Source organism: Phacochoerus africanus, chromosome 1 (genome assembly GCF_016906955.1).
Source record: "Phacochoerus africanus isolate WHEZ1 chromosome 1, ROS_Pafr_v1, whole genome shotgun sequence".
NCBI classification, from domain to species: Eukaryota; Metazoa; Chordata; class Mammalia; order Artiodactyla; family Suidae; genus Phacochoerus; species Phacochoerus africanus.
This window is the reverse complement of record NC_062544.1, coordinates 186893113-186914655: the sequence shown is the minus strand read 5'-3', so window position 1 is coordinate 186914655 and position 21543 is coordinate 186893113. Positions and strand designations below refer to the sequence as shown.

Sequence of the window (21543 nt, the reverse complement as noted above, 5' to 3'; positions counted from 1 at the left end):
CTATTCTCTGTATGGCAGTGTAGGCATTTGTTTTTTGTTGGAGGAAGTGAGAAATGAGTTCTTCTGACTTTTGGCATAGAGCTGGGAGCTTGTGGAATGAGCTTTTGAACCAAAAGTCAGGAAAATTTGGAAATCAGTAATATAGGGCAGTTTGTCTAGTATGTGTTAGTTTTTGTCCTTGGTTAATTCTACCACTAACTTCTCTTCATCTCTGAGGTCCCTTGTAGTTTTGCTCTTTCACCTATGGTGAATGGTGGAATAATGTTTCTGTTGTATTTGTCATCTTTCAGTTCACATGCTGGAATACAGTGGTCATTTTGGATCTCAGTGCATTGAATAATTTAGGGTTCACAAAATGATGTGTACCTTTGTATTTTTACAGTAATTTACAGTTCACCAATGTCCACATGTGTTCCTATTTTGGGTTGTAGGAGCCCTGTGTCAGCTTTTGGATATCATCTAATACAGGGCTTGGGATGTGTACCACATACATCTATCTTTAAAGACATAAGATCTTTAAGAACAGGATGATCATCATTGTGTTCCTGGTAGGTCACATAATTGAGTAGCTGTTTACACAGAGAATAAAGAGGTTCAGATTGGTTAAGAGGAAGGTGATGTAACTAGTAACTTGGTGGGACCAAGACATAATCCAGATGTTATGACTATAGATCTTTAATATTGTGGAATAAAGACTCAGGTTTAGATTATTTATTTTACATGAGAAAAAGACTTAAAATGATGTAAAATATTTAAGTACTGTTACCCTCTTACTCTGTTTAATCTTCACAATTTATCTTTTGTGTCCTATCTAGCTCTCCATCTTCATCCCCAGCCTTTCTCCTTTACTGTGCCTTTCATTTACTACCTACAAAAACTCTTTTTTGACTTGGAGGCCTTTATACATGATCTGTCCTCCTCCCTGGATGCCCCCCCCCCCTTCCTAAGTCTGACCAACTCCTAAATAATTTTCAAGTATGAGTTTAAGTGTCATTCCTCAGGGGAACGTTCTCTGACCCTGGACCCCTCCTTTCCCAGACTAGAGTAAGATCCCACTACATCATCTGCATACCCTGTACATCTTTGTAGCATCATCACAATAGGAACTTAATTATTTCTGTGTTTCTCTGATAAATGTCTGTCTCCCTCACTAGACCCTAAGCTACCTGGGCAGGGCCTTCTGATTTGTCATGTGCCTTAGCTCACTACCTAAACAGTATCTGACACAAAGTAAGTGCTCAGTAATTATTTGCTGAATTTATGAACAAAGGATTGAGTAAGTGCATTCATGCATAGTGTCTCCAGCACTCTGCTAGTGACAGAAATACAGAATTGAATAAAAGAGAAATGTTTCCTACCCTTGAATCAAAAAGAATTATTGGCAGAAGTTTAATATAAATTTTAGAAAGATATTTGTTCTTTTTTGGAGGTCTGTAAAATCTGGATAGTTTCCTATGTGGAAATGGCAAAAGAATCATTTTCTATTACAGCAGAATTTCTGTATAACAGAGCATTTTGGAGACCTTATCACAATCCTGCTTTTGCAGGCAACATTCATTCTAACAAAATATAGACATGGAAGAAACTAACTTTCAGTGGATTCTATTCATCCCTAATGTTATCTCATTTTATCCTTAAAGTTCATGCTTTTCCTGTTTTTCTTATAGTTTGAGCTTCGTGAAATTTTTAATGTTTCAGTGGTTCCTAAGGTAATACCTTATTTGCTTTAAACATAGACATTTATCAGAGTAAAAATATTATTTTCAAAACATGGAAACTGAATTTCAGAAATAAATTGTGTTAGGTTTTGGTTCTGAAAACAAATTCTCTAATCCTTCACAGTACTGTCATAATGGCATAGAATAAAGTCAACAGTTCTGAGTGGCTATAGCCTTATATACCTTCATGAATTTATCAGTTCACTCTCCAACAAGGTATTGTCAAAAAGTGACTGCTTATATTTGGCTTTAAAACTTAGCAATGCTCCTAGTTTTTTATTATTAAATATAAGTCTTTATTAAGTCCTAAACTTACTTTTTAAAATGTCATTCCCTATGTTATTTGAATCTTAGATAAAAAATTCATATTGACCTAGCATACCAATATGTGAAGGATAAAACTGAAGTGCTACTTCTTATATCTTGTTGGATTATTAAGGTTATTATGATTGGTAATATTACTGAGAATTTTAAGCTAAAAACACGATAAACAATTTTTTCTTCATAAAATAAGCTGCAGAAGTGATTTAGAAGTTAGTGTGATTGATGGTGTATATTATTGCATTTGAAATAGAAAGTTGCAGTCTTAGAGATTTATCTTTTAGCGATACATACATGATGTAAAAAGTGAAAAAACCTTTATTGTAGCAACTAGAAATAATTTATTTGCAGAAAGGTAAACAGTATAGTTTTGTAGTCCATTTTTGTCTGTATGAAGATGAAGAACTCAGTTTTCTCATTTTTGTTACACAATTAATTGTACCTCAGATATAGTGTAATATTACAATCTTGTTTTTCAAGGTCACTCTCATATTTTTGGTATGCGTAATCTTTTTTTAACCACCCCAAAAGTGAATTGGATCTATTCAATCTCAGTCTCAATTGACTAGACTCAAGTGCTACTCTTTTAAAAAAAAGCAAGAGAGGATGTTTTATCAGCAAGCTTAAGAATTGTTAGGTAACAGCAGTGGAACATATTAAGTGGTAGTCCTGTTCACTCAGACCAGCCCCTTGGAAATAAGTTTACCAGAGGTAAGTTATATTGCATAATAATGATGCTTTGGTTCATTCATTTTTATCAAATATTTATTGAATATATGTTATGTGTAAAATTACCTTAAATTGTCTTTGTTCCAACCATATGATGTAGAGGCACTATTATCCCCAATTTAAATGAGAAAACTAAAGTACTGGGAGGTTAGGTAACTTCCCCAAGGTCACACAACAATTTACTGTTTGAAATTAGGATTTGAATCCTTGCTGGCCGACTTGAGACCATATTTTTAATTGAGCGCTATTGGAGAGCAGTTAGATTAGTTAGAGTTGCTGTTAAAGAGAAATTGTGTCTTAGATGCTAAGGTTAGTGTGGCAGGCAGAAATTACTTATATTAACACAGCTCATTTTTCATCTAGTATTGGAATAGATTTGACTTGTTATTCAGAGATCATGTTGGAATATGTACATTATAATACAGGAATCACAGTGTGGGGAGCTGCTCATCATGAGAGACAGCCATGGCTCTTGAGTCTGGTGAGGGTGGGTAGCAGAACCATGTCTTTTATCTCTTTCATTTTGGGGCTTATATGCATAGAATGAAATTATGATCACCTACTTGTTTCAGTAGCTATTTCTTTCTTTTTTGTTTTCTTCAAAAAGAAATCTTAAGCATGCCCATTGAATTTGTGTAGGATAAGTGTATGTATAGTGTGATACAGGTATGCTCCCTGGAGTTATGTGAAGTGGCAGCTTGGCATGTATTTCTTTATTGTCTCTCTTCCCTGCAAGACTGCACACCCTCAAGGCCATGGACTATATCTGACTTCATCATTACATCTCCAACACTGCTGTTAACTTTGAATACAGAGTATTGAGCTAGGTACTAGGAAATAGAGAAAGGAATAAAACTTCTCTACAGTGTTTATAATTTGGTGGATAGTAGGGGATGGAAAGACCTTTCTGATATATCAAGTAATTGCCCATGCATCAGTTCATTTGGTAATTTTGGATTAGAGTTAATTGGAAGAGGAAAGAATGATAGTTTCTCCAAAGTACCTTCTGGTCCCTGACACTGAAACATGCCCTTCTGCCTTAATCAACCATTGTGTCTTCAGGATAAACTGGAACACCTTTGAAGTTTGGAGTTGAGAAAGGACAAAACTCTAAGATGTTACAACCCTGTTGCCTTCTTAGACTTCCTAAGGTTGCTGCAACCAAAGGCGGTTGGGAATGGTAAATGAGTCAGACGTGGCCTTGAAACTGCAGCTGCTCCCTATACCAGTTCATGATGCTGCAAGGCTTTCTAATTTAATTCCAAAGGATTTGGAATAGTACTATGGTCTTTTATTCAGAATTGGATGCTTGTGGATGCCTTTGTCCATAATAAAATTGGCATTTCAGCAATATTGTCAAAACTTGAGAGATTTCTGAGATTCTACCTTAATTTTGGTGTGCTTCCTTGAAAAATGAATTACAGTTTTGCAAGTGAAGGTTATGGGAGGAATTACATGTGCAATATAAGTAAATACCATTCTCTCTCTCTCTCATTTCTTGTGACTAATAGCATTTCTATTTGAGATCTGTTGGGAGCTAAAGATGAAGTTAAATGTCATCATCAAGATAGATCCTTGTCCTTAATCACGCGTACTGTCAAACAAATGAGCTAGAGTCCTTTATTATCTGGAGCTAATAATTTTTATCAACATTTAAGTGCCTTGTGGTAGTGTTTTAGTGCAAAGAAATTTGGTAATGTAAAGAAAATATTCACTGCATACTGTAAAGGATCTTAGGCTATAAGGACTCATGAAGTTAGATAGTAGATGTCTAAGGTTATAAGTGATGTAGAACAGGTAAGCCTGACCATGTGGTACAGACCCCTTCCATTGTACTTCCAAGGGTAGAAAACATAGAGACAGATTGGGAGCTTAAGTTTAATTGAATTTCTGAGGGGTTTTAAAGGAAAGCTTCAGCACTATATTGGAGAAAATAAAACATCGCAATTACTACTGAAAAGGAAAATACAAAAATGTACCTCAACTAAGCCTAAATAACTGTTCGGTTTGGCAGTAATTAATTCATTTACTACTAGGTGAAGAACTTTATGGGCAAAAGATGAACACATTAAAGGGGACAGTTTTATTTCCTGCCTTCCAGCAAATGTTTTCATTTAAATTTTGTTCAGACCAGAATTTAACACAAATTTAGGCATTCAAATAGGAAAAACAAATTGAGGATTTTCACAACTAAAGTTGTGTGGGTATTCCTTCCCCGAACCTGTTGTGCTATTTTTATTGTTCCCATTTCTCATCAGCTAATTTAGAGGTAGCAGCCTTTATCCTATATAGATTATCCCCCTTTATGGATTATCTTGAGAAAGTCTTTGGTTACATCTTGATTTCACTCTGCTACCAGCCTGCTTCTGGGCCACAGCTTTCTTTATCAAACTGATCCGTGTACCTTATAGAATAAAAAGTAATTTTAACACGGGCTTGGCAAGTATTTTTAAAATGTGTTTGATGATCAAATTCTTTTAAGTATTCCTAAACTATTAATTTGCTTTGGATGATAATATGTAACTTTTTTGGGTGGCCCAAGTAATTATGTCTCTATTTTGGCCGTTGGGGTAGAAAAGCTTTTAAAAAATATGTTATGGAAGTGGCCTTTATGGCATTGTGATATTAGTATTAGGCTATGTGTGTGTTATGCAGATTATGTGTGTGCTATGCAGGGGTAGAACTACAATGAGGCAAGTGAAGGGTCTAGGGACAAAATTTAAGAGGCACTCATTCTAAGTCACGCAAGTAAGAGCTAAATTTTGTGCTCTAGGCATCTGGTTTGTCTTACCCTTGTTCCTGATGCCATGTCAGGTTCATAGAATCTTGGATAAAATGTCAATAACCAATAATATGGATTGAATGTTTATTGTGTGTCAGACACTGTAATAAGTACATGAATTTTGTACTCTTAAAAACCCTGTGAGATGAGCACCTCAATCAGTATTTCCAGTCATATCTCACTGAGTTTAGAAAGATTAGATAACTTAAATGATTTACCCACTGGAGCAAAATATAAACTTAGATCTTTGTTTCAAATCTAAGTACTTACCTACCGCTCTATATTATCCATCTGTATGCAGAAAAAATTACTTCTTGTCTGTTTCATGATTTTGGTATTTAAAAGCTACTCAAAGTATACAAGTCTTACACTGACATGATGCAGGTAAGTTTTAAGGGAGTGATTCAGAGATCTCAGCAGCACCAAATGGAAGATCCACAAACTTGTGTTGCTGAATACCCTGGGGCAACCTTGAATCAGAGCCACTATCTTACTGGCTTCAGTCTCCAAACACTATGTGGAGTCTTGGGTTCTGGGCTCTTAGCTGAGTGACCTGTGAAGGACACAGAGCAGGGCAGGTGAACCTAGAAGTAGGTCAGTTTGGCAAACTAACAAACATGTCCTGTAAATATGTTGTTGTAGTTCAATAGCATATTTTTTTTTAAAATATCTATTGCCATTTAGTTTCTTAGTGTGAATTTCTGTGGATTCTTATTTATAAATTTTGAAATTTGGAGATTGGACTAGATAATACATAGTAATGTATAGTAATGGCTGTTTTTGCTTTAACATTTTAGGCTTTTAACATTTAGATTCTGTAAATGCATAAGCATGTGACAATGTTAGGGATAAATTTACTGGTCAAGATTGAGATCTGGAACTATCAGAATTATGGAAAAAATCTGGGTCCAGATGTCTTTTGCTAGCCCTTACCCTTATTATTCAGACCACTCACCTTTGTTCTCATAATGCTTTGTTCATGCTTGTGTAGTGGTTGTCCTAAAGCAATGGTTTTCAAATTGTGAAGAGGTGTTTAAGGGCTCCTGTGAGAGGAAGGGCTGGTAGACTAGTAGTTATTAATACATTTATTGGATGAGTAAACGGTTTCATGTGTTTTATCTCATATTTAGAATTTGATAAACAAATTTATTTAAAAAGCAAAGAGTACTGTTGTTTTAAGTAGGTTTATAATCATTTATCTTCCCCCATTTATTTGGTTTTCAGGAGTCCTTGACTCCTCTGGCTAGACGATTGTACAGAGGACTTGACTTCCAGAAAGTGACCTTGTCATCCTAGATTAAAGTGTACTTGATCATAATAGCTAGTATTAAATAATTACTATGTGCCATGTACTGTTTTAAACCACTTTGCAATAACTTGTTTAATCTTCACAACCTTAAGAGACAGATACTATTATTATTCTCATTTCATAGATGAGAAAACTGTAGCATAGAGAAGTTATATAACTTGCCCCAAGTGTCACAACTACTAAGTGGTAGATCCAGGATTGCATCCAAGCAGTACTAGCAGTTGTAGAATCACTCTTACTCACCTCTCTAATGACAGTGCTGTCCATGTTGGCTAAGTACAGTAGTCCACTCTTACTTGTGGGGATAGGTTCCAGGACCCCGAGTGGATGCTGGAAACACCAGATAGTACCAAACTCTCTATATACTATGGTTGGGTTTTTTTTCCCCCATACATTCATATCTTTTGTAAAGTTGAGTTTATAAATGAGCAAGAACTTAACAACAATACCTTATAGTAAAATAGAGCAATTATAACAATGCACTGTAATAAAGTTATGTGAATGTGATCTCTCTTGAAATATCTTATTTCACTATGTTTAACCTTCTTTGATGATGTCAGATTATAAAATGCCTGAGTGATAAGATGAAGTGAGGTGAATGACATAGGCATTGTGATGTAGTGTTGGGCTACCATTGACCTGATGATGATACATCAAAAGGAGGATCGTGTGCTTCCAATCCTGGATCATCAAGCCATAATGATGTCAATGATTGGATGTCAGGAGCAAATGATGTCTATAGTTGGGGATCTCAGACTGGAGGGTGTGAGATTACATCATGCTGCTCACAATGGTGAGCAGTTTAAAACTTATGAATTGTTTATTTCTGGAATTTTCCATTTCATATTTTTGGACCATGGTTGACCTTGAGTAAATGAAACTGGATAAAGCACTGTATAATTCAAACAGTCCTATTCCTGTATTCCTTTAGGTTTCTTCTTAGAATCTTTACTTAACCCTCTATAGGAAAATTACTAAGTCTTTTTAAAAATTTTTTTTTTCTGTTTTTTCAGGGTTTTTTTTTTGTTTTTTTTTTTTGCCTTTTAGGGTTGCACCTGCAGCATATGAAGTTCCCAGGCTAGGGCAGCTGCCAGCCTATGCCATAGCAACATGGAATCCAAGCTGAATCTGTGACCTATACCACAGCTCATAGCAACACCAGATCTTTAACCCACTGAGTGAGGCCAGGAATTGAACCTGCATCCTTGTGGGGACTAGTTGGATTCATAACCTGCTGAGCCACAACAGGAACTCCTTAAACTATCAGTTTTAAATGACTGATTTCTAAGTATATGTTTGGAACCAAGTCTGCTTATTAGTTAGGAAACACTTAATTTCTTACAGATATACAGAGTTTATCAAAGAATGATAAAGTAAATGGAGTTAAATTGCTAAATTTTACATTTAAGCATTTTTTTTTCCCTTCATGGGTCATTGTGCTCTAATATGCCAGTGTTATCTGTTTTCAAAAGTATCTTAACTTTCAAATGGTGTTTTAGTTAGAACCTCTGTTACTTCTTTTTTTTGTTTTTTTTTGTCTTTTTTTTTTTTTTTTTTTTTCTATTTCTTGGGCCGCTCCCGCGGCATATGGAGGTTCCCAGGCTAGGGGTCGAATCGGAGCTGAAGCCACCGGCCTACGCCAGAGCCACAGCAACGCGGGACCCGAGCCGCGTCTGCGACCTACACCACAGCTCGCGGCAACGCCGGATCGTTAACCCACTGAGCAAGGGCAGGGACCGAACCCGCAACCTCATGGTTCCCAGTCAGATTCGTTAACCACTGCGCCACTACAGGAACTCCTCTGTTACTTCTTAATAACTCAGCTGATGCTTGTTTGGTGAATCATGTTTACAGAGATTGAAGATTATATCTTTTTTATCTTGTTTTTAAAAACACCCCTTGGTACAGAGTTCCTGTTGTGGCTCAGCAGATTATAAACCTGATTAGTCTCCAGGAGGACTGAGGTTTGATCCCTGGCCTTACTCAGTGGGTTAAGGATCCGGCATTGCCATGAGCTGTGGTATAGGCTGCAGACATGGCTCAGATCCTGTGTTGCTGTGGCTGAAGAATAGGCTGGCAGCTGCAGCTCCAGTTCGACCCCCCCAGCCTGGGAATTTCCATATGCCATATGCCAAGGAGGCAGCCTTAAAAAAAAAAAAAAAACAAAACAACAAAAACAAAATAGCAGTTGGTGGTATCAGATTCCTGGAAATTCTGGTGTAACAGAGGAAGTGCCTTTACAATTTTGATTGAGGTCAGATCTTCCAGTGAAGTGATAATTCTTTGTGAAATGTGTACTTTCTTTGAATATTTAAAAGAACAGAAATACAGTGCTTAATAATTTAGTAAATTGAAGTCATTTAATATAGAGGCTTGGAGTTCCCGTTGTGGCTCAGTGGTTAATGAACCAGACTAGGAACCATGAGGTGCAGGTTCAATCCCTGGCCTTGCTCAGTGGGTTGAGGATCCAGCATTGCTGAGAGCTGTGGTGTAGATTGCAGAGGCGGCTCAGATCCTCCTTTGCTATGGCTCTGGTGTAGGCCGGCAGCTATTAGACCCCTAGCCTGGGAACCTACATGTGCTGTGGGTTCTACCCAAGAAAAGATAAAAACAATAACAACAAAATATAGAGGTTCTGTGCTTCTATTTAGAAATTACCTCATCTTTTAGTCTAATTATATTTCTTTCAAGAATACAGCTCAATTTTGGTCCATCTTAAAGAAGAAACTAAAGCATAGAGAGGTAAAGTGACTTGCTTAGAGACAGGATGGCTTTAGAGTTCCTTGGTGGCTTAGCTGTTAAGGGTCTGGCATTGTCACTGCTATGACTGGTGAGTACATTCTTCCCTCCCCCACCCCCTCACCCCAAGAAGTTCCGCATGCCACAGGGGCAGCCAAAAAAAAAGGGGGGGGGGGAGAGACAAGATGGTTTATAATAATGGTACCATGATTTGAGTCCACACTTTCAGACCTTAATTCTTATGCTCTTTTCATATATCTCTGCACAAATTGTTCAGTTATTATTTTGGAGAAGGCTAGAAAAAATTTGATATATATAAGCAAATACAGTGGCAAAGTGTAATATATTACATTTACCATTAAGAAGAGATTGTTTCTAGATGGCCCTAAGTGCAAAATTCTATCAGTTCCAAGCTGACGTAGTGCATGTTCAGGGAAAACTGTAGAATGGAGGACCTTGAATTATAGGAAAAATAATTTGCGGAGGAAGGAGGGAGCTGTAGATATACCCTGATGTGGGTACACCAAGCTCATTTTGGTCTAAGTAGGATCTTTTACTTAACCCTGTTCCTCTGCCAGCCTTTTTTCCTGGCTTCCTCCTCTAAATCTTTATCATCTGATGAGATCTTTTTCTTTTCTTTAAAATTTCCCATGAGATTACTTTGGACCCTATAGTAGATACCGGTAATAAAATTTTATTATCACTGAATTTTAGAGTACCATGGCTTTTAAGATGATAAAATTTTTACTCCCATTCTGTTGAGGGGACAAGGCCAGTGATTAAGTGAAACTTCCGCCAAGTCAGGACCCAAACTCCCTATCTCAGGTGCTTAGTTAGACTTAATTTTACCTTTGTCTCTGAGATTGGCCTTAGCAGCTTGTTTTTCTGACTCCTGCCAGTATTCTTTCCATATCAGTGATTTCCAACCTGTCCTGCTCTCAAGAATCATCTGAGCTGGCTGCTAAAAATACAGCTTCCTTAACCCTCTCTTGGAAATTCTGATTGAGTCATCTTGGGAATTTGTGTTTTTAATAGGCCCTGAAGTGATCCTGATGCCCTAGGTTGTCCCAGCATACGCAAACTGTGGCATTCTCCCACTCTTTCTCATAGACAGTGTTTTTTTTCTGCTAAAAGCCATATAACTTTTTGGATTTTGCTTACATGTAAAGCAAAGGTTAACAGTGTTGGAAATGCTTGCACTTTGAGAATTTTGTGAATTATTAAATTATACACTAATTGTGTCCATAGGATCATATCCTAGCAAACTTAATAAAATTGAGACTTTAGCAACCATAATCTGTTTTATTTTTCTTTGGTTTTCTTTGGGTTTTATGTAAATTTCCTTTGAAATTCTGATTTTATTTGCAGTTATTTGATCTTTATATTCTCTTATCTTACTGTAACAGGAAGAGCTAGGGATAGCAAAAATAAGTATAAACTGACAAATGTACCTGGGTCCAGAATGTTAATAAAATTGATTAGGTTCCTGGGTTTGTTTTTGTTTCACTAGGCTTAAAATTTGAAAAGCATTAGCAAGACTGTTTTGACTTATAAATTACCATGTCTTATCTCATTAATTCACTCATTCAGCAAATGTTTATTAAAGTCTGCTGTGTACCTACTGTGCTGACTGTACTTGTCTCTGTTGGGAAAAAGATTCTAGTTACTACTGAAATAAACTTCTTTCAGCTAAATATTATGGGACACTTTGAAGATCCAACATAAATAAATAAATAAATAAAACTTAACCTCTTTAAGGAGGAAAATTAAAGGAATTATAAGAACTTAGAATCATGTAAGAGGGCTAAGTACTAGATTTGACTGTAGGAAAAAAAAGTGACAAATGGACCTGCGTACAAACATTTTTTAAATGTAGAATTTGTTTTACTTAGGAATCTTCTGTTTCTCCCCAAGAAATGCCTCCATCAGTATCAAGAACTTTCATTTGTTCACTCATTTTATTTGTGAGTTAATAGCTTTGGTTCTGTTATGCTCCAGATGGAGTAAAGTGAGGCTGTTTGAGGAAATGCTCATTTGGAGCCTTGAGACATAGCCCAAATATAGTTCTTTAAATGAACAGGCTCCTGTTGGTTGGTTGGGTAGTGCAGGGTGGAAATTCCTAAGGCTAAGAGTTAGAATAGCTTGGAGTAATTGCAGATTGTCTATTGAACTGTTTCAAGTGAAGAAGCATGTAAAAGGAATGACAGCGTATTTTAACTTGAACTAAAATTGGCAGAACCCATGTGCCTATTTCTGCACATATAAAGGCAGATGAAGTTGAAGGGGTCAGTCAAATGGCCAGAGTCACTTTCAGAATTGCTGCTGCCATGTACCTATCTGGCCCACTAAACCTGCTCAAACTCTTAATTTTCACCCTTTTAAATACTGGTGTTATATATATATTTTTAATTTTGTTTTTAAGGAGTATTGTACCATGTCAGGATATTTTCACTTAAGATAGTTATGATTTAAATTCTCTCTCTCTCCCCCTCTCTTCCTCTGTTTCTTGCCTCTAAAACAAACTTTACAGTACTATCAGGTACTGCTTGTCATTAGAAAAAGATTATAGCAGCATTATGGGCTACACAGGTGGTTGGCCCACTCCACACTTAATCACATTTTAATATTGTTCCTATGGGAGAATGTTCCAAAGAACTGATTTACCTCTGAACCTTTCAGAACACATATTCACAAGTTGGGGCCAGTTTCATTAGTGTTTATATGAGATTAAAAATCAACAATTTCGATAAGGCTTTTTGGTTATTAAATTGTTATGCCAGTTTTAGTTCAACTTCAAATTGAATAGTGGAAGAGCATCCTGACTTCTCTTTTGTATGGTTTTTACAGTTGTTCATTTTCTGTCTTTGCTTTTATAGTATAAGCTCCACAAGGTCTTGCCTTGTTCCCTGCTCTGTGCTTAGTACCAGGCTTAATATTTGTTGGTTCTGTACTGCTATTTTTCACTTGCTTTTTTTTTTGTAGCTAATGATGCATTTTGTTACTGTTTATACTGTACATCCAGTATCCATCATTTGTTTGTTTGTTTGTTTTTGGGCTGCACCCAAGGCATATGGAGGTTCCCAAGCTAGGGGTGGAATCAAAGCTGCAGCCTCCAGCCTACGCCGCAGCCGCAGCCGCAGCCACAGCAACCCAGGATCTGAGCTGCATCTGCGACCTACACCACAGCTCATGGCAATGCCGGATCCTTAACCCACTGAGCAAGGCTAGGGATCGAACCTGCGTTCTCATAGTATCCATCATTTTAATTTTGACTACTATCACAGCATTTCAGCCCCTCTTCTTTATTCCAGGTTTATTCCGAGATGTATCTATAGTTTATTTCTAAGTGGAAAAGCATATTTACAGGAAGTCAAAGAGGAAGATCAGGACCACCATTGATATTTACCTTCTTCCTCTTGCTTATTATTCAGGTCCTATTGATCTTTTATTAGGTATACTAGGTCTCTTAAGTTTTCTCTGCCTTCACCTTCTGTTCTTCCATTCTATCCTTAATGCCGTGATCCAAGCAGTCTGCTTAAATATCAGCAGTCTCATTAGGTAATGATTTTCTCTTGTCCTAGCGAATAAAATTTAGGAATTGGTCTTTTCTTCCTTTTATTTATTTATTTATTTGGTTTTGTCAGAGAGCAGATTTAAGCTAGAAACAGGAAAAAACTTTCCATGTTTAGAACTATCAGAAATAGGACTTAATTGTTTCAGAGAAGGTGTTGAATTCCCCTTCACTGGTAGGGATATGGGAGAACAGTGAGCAATTCTCACGTGGGACAGGTTATTGGCGTTTTTGAAGCTATGAATACTGACCTTTGATTGTAATCCTTCAAACTATTTAGGTCTTCCACAATCTGGCTCAGATAATTTTGATTAGGACCTTATCTTTATACCTCTGCTGCATCTTGCATGTAGCAGATGTTAAACATACATACATTTGTTCAGTGAATGAATAACTTCTGGGTATTTTCTTGGGTAGATGAGATGAGGTTCTTTACTTTAACTTCAGACTTTGTTTTCTGATTTGGGAGTATCAAACTTGGATTCATACTAATGGAATCAAGTCTTAAGCCTCTGCATGTGTGATCTTGGGCAAGTGATTTATTTCTAAATCAGTTTTTTCATCTGTAAAATTAGAATGACAGTTACTGTAAGGTAAGTTATTGGGAGGACAAAAAGCATATGAAAAATGTTTTATAATCTGAAAATGCTTTGCAAATGATAGAAATTATTCAAAATTGATGGCTTTTTAACATATATTGATATATATCATTTAGTATATAGGTATGTTACTATTATTACTCTTTCACTTTGTAATTAGGCTCATTTTTCAGCCTAGCAAAGGAATTGGATACGGTTACTTTCCCTTAAAAAGCAACTTATTTCTTAAACTCCTCAAGGCAAAATTTCACTTATATTGTTGAATCCTTGATATTTTATTTCCAAACTGCCAGTGCCTGTGGATTTTTCTTCTTTGTATTTGTGTCAGATTTGGACAAAGATTCAAAAAAATGCCACAATGCCACTGTCAAATTTAAATGATATTCGATAAATTAATAAAATTAAGTAAAAAATTTTCCCCAAATAGATCACATTTTGGTAGGATTTTCTCAGTTTAAAAATTTACCTTAAATCTTTGATGCTTCTTATGTTTTTGTTGTTTTTTAGGTGACAAAATCAATAAACAATTTGGAAAATAATTTTAATGCAAATGTTCAGCATCTTATTTTTTTTAATTCTTAATTCTAATATAGTAAATCTCTGTTCTTTCTTCTCCTTTATCCAGGACAGTATATGTTTTGTGCAATATTCTTTTATCACAATAAAGAGAAGAAAGACTGCAGTGAATGAAGATTCCTCTGCATTTTAGCACTGCTTTTTCTACTGTAGTTGGCTTTTGAATGAGGATGACAATGGAAGAGATGAAGAATGAAGCTGAGACCACTTCCATGGTTTCTATGCCTCTCTATGCAGTCATGTATCCTGTGTTTAATGAGGTAAGGGGGTAAATGTTTTTTGATTTGATCTCTGTAATTCCTTAATGCCCGCTTCACTTATTCATTTGTTTGTTTGCTTATATAAGAAATACTTATATAAATGGGCTTCATCTATGTGTTAGGCATTGTGCCAGGCTGAACATAAAACAATGAGGGAAGAACACTGATGTTTTGCTCCCCCTTCTGGAAGTTTCACTAAAGTAGTAGAGACATTGAACAGAAGATTACAAGTAATTATATACATGAAGATTTATGATAAATGCTATGACGTTAAAAATAAAAAGTCTGTTACATAGCAGGTGAGACCTATCTTAGGGGCCCACTGAATTGAATGTTGGGGTTTAACACATTTTAGGCAGCCATAAGAGCAGGCACAAAAATGTCCTAATGAGTTGTAGTCAGTAGTGGCAAAACATAATTTTACTGATAAAAGGAAGATACCATTGCTTTGTATCTAAAGAAATTTTAGTTGCTTTTTTATTTAAGCAATTTTCTAGGACTTAATATTACCAGTGCATTTTAGGTTTTTCTTTTAAGTTAATATTAATATGCTACGGTATGTAGAGAATTTTAGAACTGGAAGTTCCTTAGAGATAATTACTTCTCTCCTTTTAATAATGAACTGAGGTCCTTATATATGAAATTATTTTTCTTTAAAATTTATTTCTGTATGTAAAAAATTCTGGAGGTAAGTGGTCCAGGACTAGCATTTATTATGAGTCAGTATCATCAGAAACTCAGGTTCCTGTCTTCTGTTTCAACATCTTAGTACTTATCTTCCATTGTCAAGGTCAGTTCAGCATGTAGGATGGATGCTGAAGTTCCATCCATCTTGTCCTGAGTTGTCGGGAAGGGGCAAAAAAAAAAAAAAGAACAGGAGGTGGTGTGTCACTTCCAGCTGATTCTGCTTCCTTAAAGTAACATTTTTGAAAGTCCTACACAAGACTTCCATTTACATCTCATTGGCAAGAACTTAGATTTATGACCACACCTAACTGGGAAGTTGGGAAATTTAGAAGTTTACTAAAGAGGAAGCAAGGAGGCATCTTTTGAAAAACCTGTCCCTGTTATCCTGCTACCATGGTAGCATTGGAGGCACTCTTCCAGGGCTGGTTATACCCATCTCTGGCAGCTATAACCAACACTCCAGTAATTAAGTCTACCATTTTGTTTTGCCACTTTACCCAGTCATTGCAAGACTGCATTTATTGTTGGAAGCAAGTGCTTCAGTGCTGTTCAGTAAATATTCATTAAATGCCAACCATTTATTTGTCAAGTGTTCTAGGGTCTGAAGATATGGAAAATAAAAAGTCAGCATACTTCTTAAGAGCTGTAGTCAACACAGATTCTTAACCAAACAAATTATTAACAATTTAATTATCCTCGTACCAGGTACGAGGTAAGGGGACAGTCCCTGAAGGGTAGGTGACTAACCAGTCTTGACACTTAGTATTTGAACTTCTCAGTTACTTCAAGAACCATTATGACATTTCTACCCAGAGGTCCTCCATCTTTTTTCATGTCTATATAGCTAACTGTTGACTATTGGACCTAGTCGTTTGGGGACATTTTCTATATTTATCTGGTATTTTGAGTCTTTACTTGCAGGGAAGGCAGTTTACATCACAAAACTTCAGTTTAGTCCTCTGGTTAATGAAAGAGGAATGAGAAAAGCTTTTTTTTCTAACAATTTGAGTGACTTTTCCCTACATAGAATAGAATGATTTTATTTGAATCTTGACTTTGGAAAACACTTATGTAGGATATGGGAGTCTGGTAAATTGTTGGGATTAATACAGACATGCCTTTTCTAATTTATCCATGTGTAAGGAAAATTAATTGGAAAGAAAAAGAAATGGCTGTGAATGAACTAATAAAACCCAGAAATCTGAGATCTGAAAATGTATGTAGGTTAATGTGTGCATAATTAAAACACATTGCCAGAGTGACTCATAGATGCTTCAAGAACTAAATATTAGAAGTGAAATATGAAAATGAAATGGCTGGATGTGGCTAACTGAGAGTTACCATGTCAAACTGTCAGGGTCTAATCAAATTGAATCTACTGATCTAAGGTCATGGTATCAAGCTTTTTTTTTTTTAAATAAAATATTAGCATTGTTCTCAACATTCCCAGCATATTAATGTAACATCTTAAATAAGATACCTCATCAGTTAAATGTTAATATTTAACTATAGTTGAAACACGGATTTTTCTATAAATCTAGTCATGGAAAAATTAGAGTTTAGTTTGGCTCTATTTTTCTGTGCTTTGCAGATTTAAAGATAAAACGGATGTCAAATTAATCTTACAAAATATAGCATCACAGTAGGGATGAAGTTTTACTCTGAAGCTAGATAATTGGCTAAATTTTGTCCACATTGTATTATAAGAGTTAAAAAGCTTATGCATTCTCACCTTAACATTACATCCACAGTAGTAACAATGGTAATCTAGAAGTCATTTTGCAGAACAGATTTTTAGATAGTAGGACATCCTTACACCTGGGGAAATTTTAGTACTGTTACTCCAGCTCACAGGGGAAAGTTATTTATGGCATTCTGAGAGCTAGATGCTTGCTAAACTTAATGAAGCTATGCCAAGACAGCTGAGAAGGAGTAAGCTTCTTGTTTAATCAGCTGCAGTAGAGTTCAGAGTCCAAGTATATTGCATGTGTTGTAAATGTACTGTGAAATAGGTCTCCTGGTTGCATTATGGGATAATGAGTTTATAGAAACCTCATGCCAAGTCTCAGACCAGGTTCTCATATACTGTATTATTTTTTGCTGATTCTTTGTGTATGAAAGAGGAAAGATGTATGGTTCAGTTCTTCATTCCAGAAAAAGACATACCATGGATCTTCTTTTTTCTGTGTCTTTTTAAAGAAATTTTTTGATGGTGAAATATAAATATAATTTTTCTTATTGAAAAAAACCAGACCTCATATTTTGAGCATAGTAAACATACTTCTCCACAGAGAAGTAATGGGCTTTACCTGCAGTCCTACCATCCAGAGATCATCATAATTAATATTTGGCATTTGAATTACTTCTCTGGCACTTACTATACTATATAATCTTGTCTTAGTTTCCTTATCTGCAAAATGAGGATAAACAATATTTTACTTAATTCTCACAACTCTGAAATAAGAGTTGATGTATTGTAGTGCTTAGAATAGTACCAGGCACCTAGTAAGTATTTGCTGTTATTATTAAGAATTCTTCCACATAATTTTCTGACAAAATTGTCATCACACATATATTTTTTTATCACACATATGTTTTACACATATATAGGCAATATTTTAATGGAGTACTTTATGCTAGTTAGGTGATTCTGCTTATCTTTTTGCCAGACAGCTTGGCAACCCCAGGACTGATTCTTTTCAGACTTAAGATTGGACTTAAGATGTACAAAATAGATGATTGTATTTTGCCTTGTCTGTGGCCTCACAAAGGTTAATGGGTGGCCTCCTCTTATTCCATCTACTGATGTTCTTCTGGCTTTTTTTTTTTTTTCCAGAGTTATGTCATTTGAATCATAGGTGTATATAAAGTTTTTATTCTTTTTACTATTAACTCAGTTTAATTCCTTTTAAAGAATATGATCAGTAATCTCTGTGGGGATGACCGGCAGGGTGGGAGGAAGGGAGAGGGATATCAGCCTCAGGGAAACATGCCTAATTTTAAGGAAGCAGGGTTTATAGATAATTTGGAACCAACTAACCTAATTATTTCAACCTAAAAAAACTTGTAAAAGATTTTATTCAAGACTTTAAAACTTGAGCAACCACAAGAGTTAAATGGATATGTATTTTTTAATTGTGAATTTAAGAAATTGGCTCGATACTAGAAAATAAAGTGTAGTAATGAACTGGTATTTCTGAAGGGAGCAGTATAATAAATGAGCACTCTGTAGAATCCAGATTATGTATAAGCTTTTATTTATTTATTTATTTTTGTCTTTTGTCTTTTTAGGGCTGCACCCACAGCATATGGAAGTTCCCAGCTACGGGTCTAATTGGAGCTGTTGCTGCTGGCCTACGCCACAGTCACAGCAACACCAGATCCAAGCCACGTCTGTGACCTACACCACAGCTCTCAGCAACACCGGATCCCTAACCCAGTAAGCAGGGCCAGGGATCGAACCCGCACCTCATTGTTCCTAGTCAGATTTATTTCCACTGTGCCATGACGGGAACTCCTGTAAGCTTTTAAAATATTTTTATAAATGACCCAAAAAGTTAAATTTGACAAGTTTGCAGTCAGTTAACAGTATGTGCTCTCAAAAGCTATGAAGAGTTAAGTTTCAGGAGGACCTCACACAACTGAGAGTAGGCAGAACGTGAGGTTGGGGTGAGACCTTGATATTAAACTCACCCAGCCTGTGGTTTCCCTCCAATTGCACTTCCTTCTCTTTTAGGGAAGATGAGATGTTAGGTGCCCTTTTCTCTCACTCTTATTTTCTTCTTTTTTTTGGTCTTTTTAGGGCTGCACATGGAAATGTAGCATGTGGAAGTTCCCAGGCCAGGGGTCGCATCGGAACTATAGCTGCCAGCCTATACCACAGCCACAGCAACACCAGATCCGAGTCTCATCTGCACCCTACACCACAGCTCATGGCAACGCCAGATCCTTAACCCAAAGAATGAGGCTAGGAATTGAACCCATGTCCACATGGATACTAGTCGGGTTCATTCCCACTGAGTCACAATGGGAACTCCTTCCCTTTTTTTTTTTTTCTTTTAAACTCTTATCCAGGATGTGGAAGTCTACATGACTGAGGCCCAGGAGTGTCTCCATGTCCTGGTATCCATTAATGCAGAGTGTCATATGTTCTCCCTTCTTTCTACTCAAAATATGGTATATGCACTATTAAGTACCACTGAAAAATGATTACATTGGCTTTTTAAGCATACCCTAACCAAAGACTCTTATCCCAAAAGCTAGAAAAATACTGGACTCAGTAAAAGTATTGGAAACAAAGTGGATACTATTATCTGTTCCAAACTGATGTAAAGTCATTACGCCCCCAGGTTTAACCAGCCCTGAAGAAACACTTAAGTGGGAGAGCTGTCAAGGAAGGTGATTTTAAGAAGTCCCCTCTTTACAAACCAGTTCAGATCTCATCTTCAGGCTTTATACTTTAGCCAACAGTGATACTATCTATTTCCACATAGCTACTTACTCTTTTGGGGTTCCAGGACTAGAGTCTGTTTCTTTTGTATCTCTCACACTGACTTCTCTTACATGGTGGAAACTCAGGACTTTGTTGGTCCTTCAGTAGTTGAAGTGATTCAGTGATAGGGTAGACTGCAGTCTGGAAAGGGTGAGTACAGGGAGACCAGATAGCATTGGTGGGTGGATTGAGTATGAGTTTTGGAGCCAGACAGATCTGGTATGAATCCTTTCTCTGTACTTAATTAGCTATTTAATTTTGGGTAAATTTATGGAAACTGAGTTTCTTCCTCTGTCAAATGGAGATGATAGCTATCAGATTTATTATTATGAGGATTAGAGATACCCTCTATAAAAACACTCTTGATTATATAAAGTCCATAATATGTGCTTAGTAAATGATAGCTTTTAACAGGATGTTACCAGAACCTGATACTGTTATGCAGGGTACAGATAAGATGAACATGATTTTATTATAAAATCACCTATCACATGTAAACAACCTAAAATAGCAGCACTTTTTAATAGGGAAGGTATGAACATAGCTTGCTACCTAAATATTAGGCTGAAATTATAAATAGATTCAAGAACAATTTAGATGAATTTATAGGTGAAAGATTAAGTTTCAGTCAAAAAATACATATGCACCTTATATGCCTAGTGCTTCCTGGGCAATGCAGATATCATATAAGTAATAAAAGCCTAGTGGGTTTATTTCAAGCTGTGTGGGTAAATAATGCATCCCAGAATGACTTCCAGCAGCATTCTGGTCAGGTGCTTCACAGCTCACAGATTTGATTTAGACAGTGAAGTCTGACCTTCCCCTTTCTTCCCTGAGGTACCTGTATATAAACTTAACCTAGAGATCTAGAGATGTTGATGTCTATCTTGGCTAATTTTATAGTTCTTCCATGACCTTTTGTACCTCTTCTACTTGCCTTGACCCTTTCACATACCAGTCAGGCAGTACAGAGTGAGTTAATAATGCTGATACTTGAAGGCACACACCTGACTCAGACCTTTGACTTGTCGAAAGAGGTCAGTGTGTGGTGTAAACCCCAACAAGGAAATGGGTTCCTATCAGGGAGGAAACATTCATCCTGTCTGTCTACCTTTGCCTCCCTTTCACAACAAGCACTTGAAACATTGAAAATAGAGCTGTACTGTTTTTTTCATCTTCGGTGGGATTCATTATAATTAAATGAATTAGGTAGAAAAAGAAAGTTTCAGATTTTGCAAGTAGACTTTCATTAATTCTATAAATTCCTTATTTGGTTGCTTCTTCACTAATTTGCCCACCCTGGGTCCACTTGTGTCTTCCCTTTTACCTGCTAAAAAAACATTAGATTTTACAAAATTTGTAGAAGCCAAGTTGAATGCTAAATTAAATGGTCCATTGTTTATTTTTGCAGACAAATTACTTTTCTGCACAGATTTTTTTTGCTTTTAGCTTAAGGTGAATAACTCGTATGGAGATAAGTTTCTTTGCATTTCTGTCTTGTTGAGAAAATAAATTGATTTAAATTGTTGGAGATTCATTAGATGTGTGCATGTGTGTGTATGTTATTTATAAAGGAAAACTTATATTTTCATTGTCTTAAGAGATTGAAAGATGTATTTACTGCTTAATGTGATGTTATAAGATTTTTGTAGAAATAGTTTACTGGCATAAAAATCTACAAAGGTTATAATATTTTTGAACATTTATTCTTTTGAAGATTTAATATTGTCCCAAATTAAAAATATAAACTTTGAGTTTTA

At 36.1% G+C, this 21543-nt stretch overlaps 1 protein-coding gene across 4 annotated transcripts in view; it reads left to right on the top strand.

Moving 5' to 3' along the window:
• PDCD10 (programmed cell death 10) overlaps window positions 1–21543 on the top strand; it is a 41374-nt gene that overhangs the window by 2138 nt on the left and 17693 nt on the right. For 3 of the 4 annotated variants that reach the window (XM_047785922.1, XM_047785940.1, XM_047785933.1), the window contains exon 2: window positions 14394–14604. In XM_047785922.1, coding sequence (XP_047641878.1) covers window positions 14509–14604 — 96 coding nt within the window. In that variant the 5' untranslated portion in view covers window positions 14394–14508. Of the gene's footprint in view, window positions 1–1667; window positions 1710–14393; window positions 14605–21543 lie in introns of all 4 variants that reach the window. The other variant, XM_047785949.1, reaches the window with a different exon arrangement.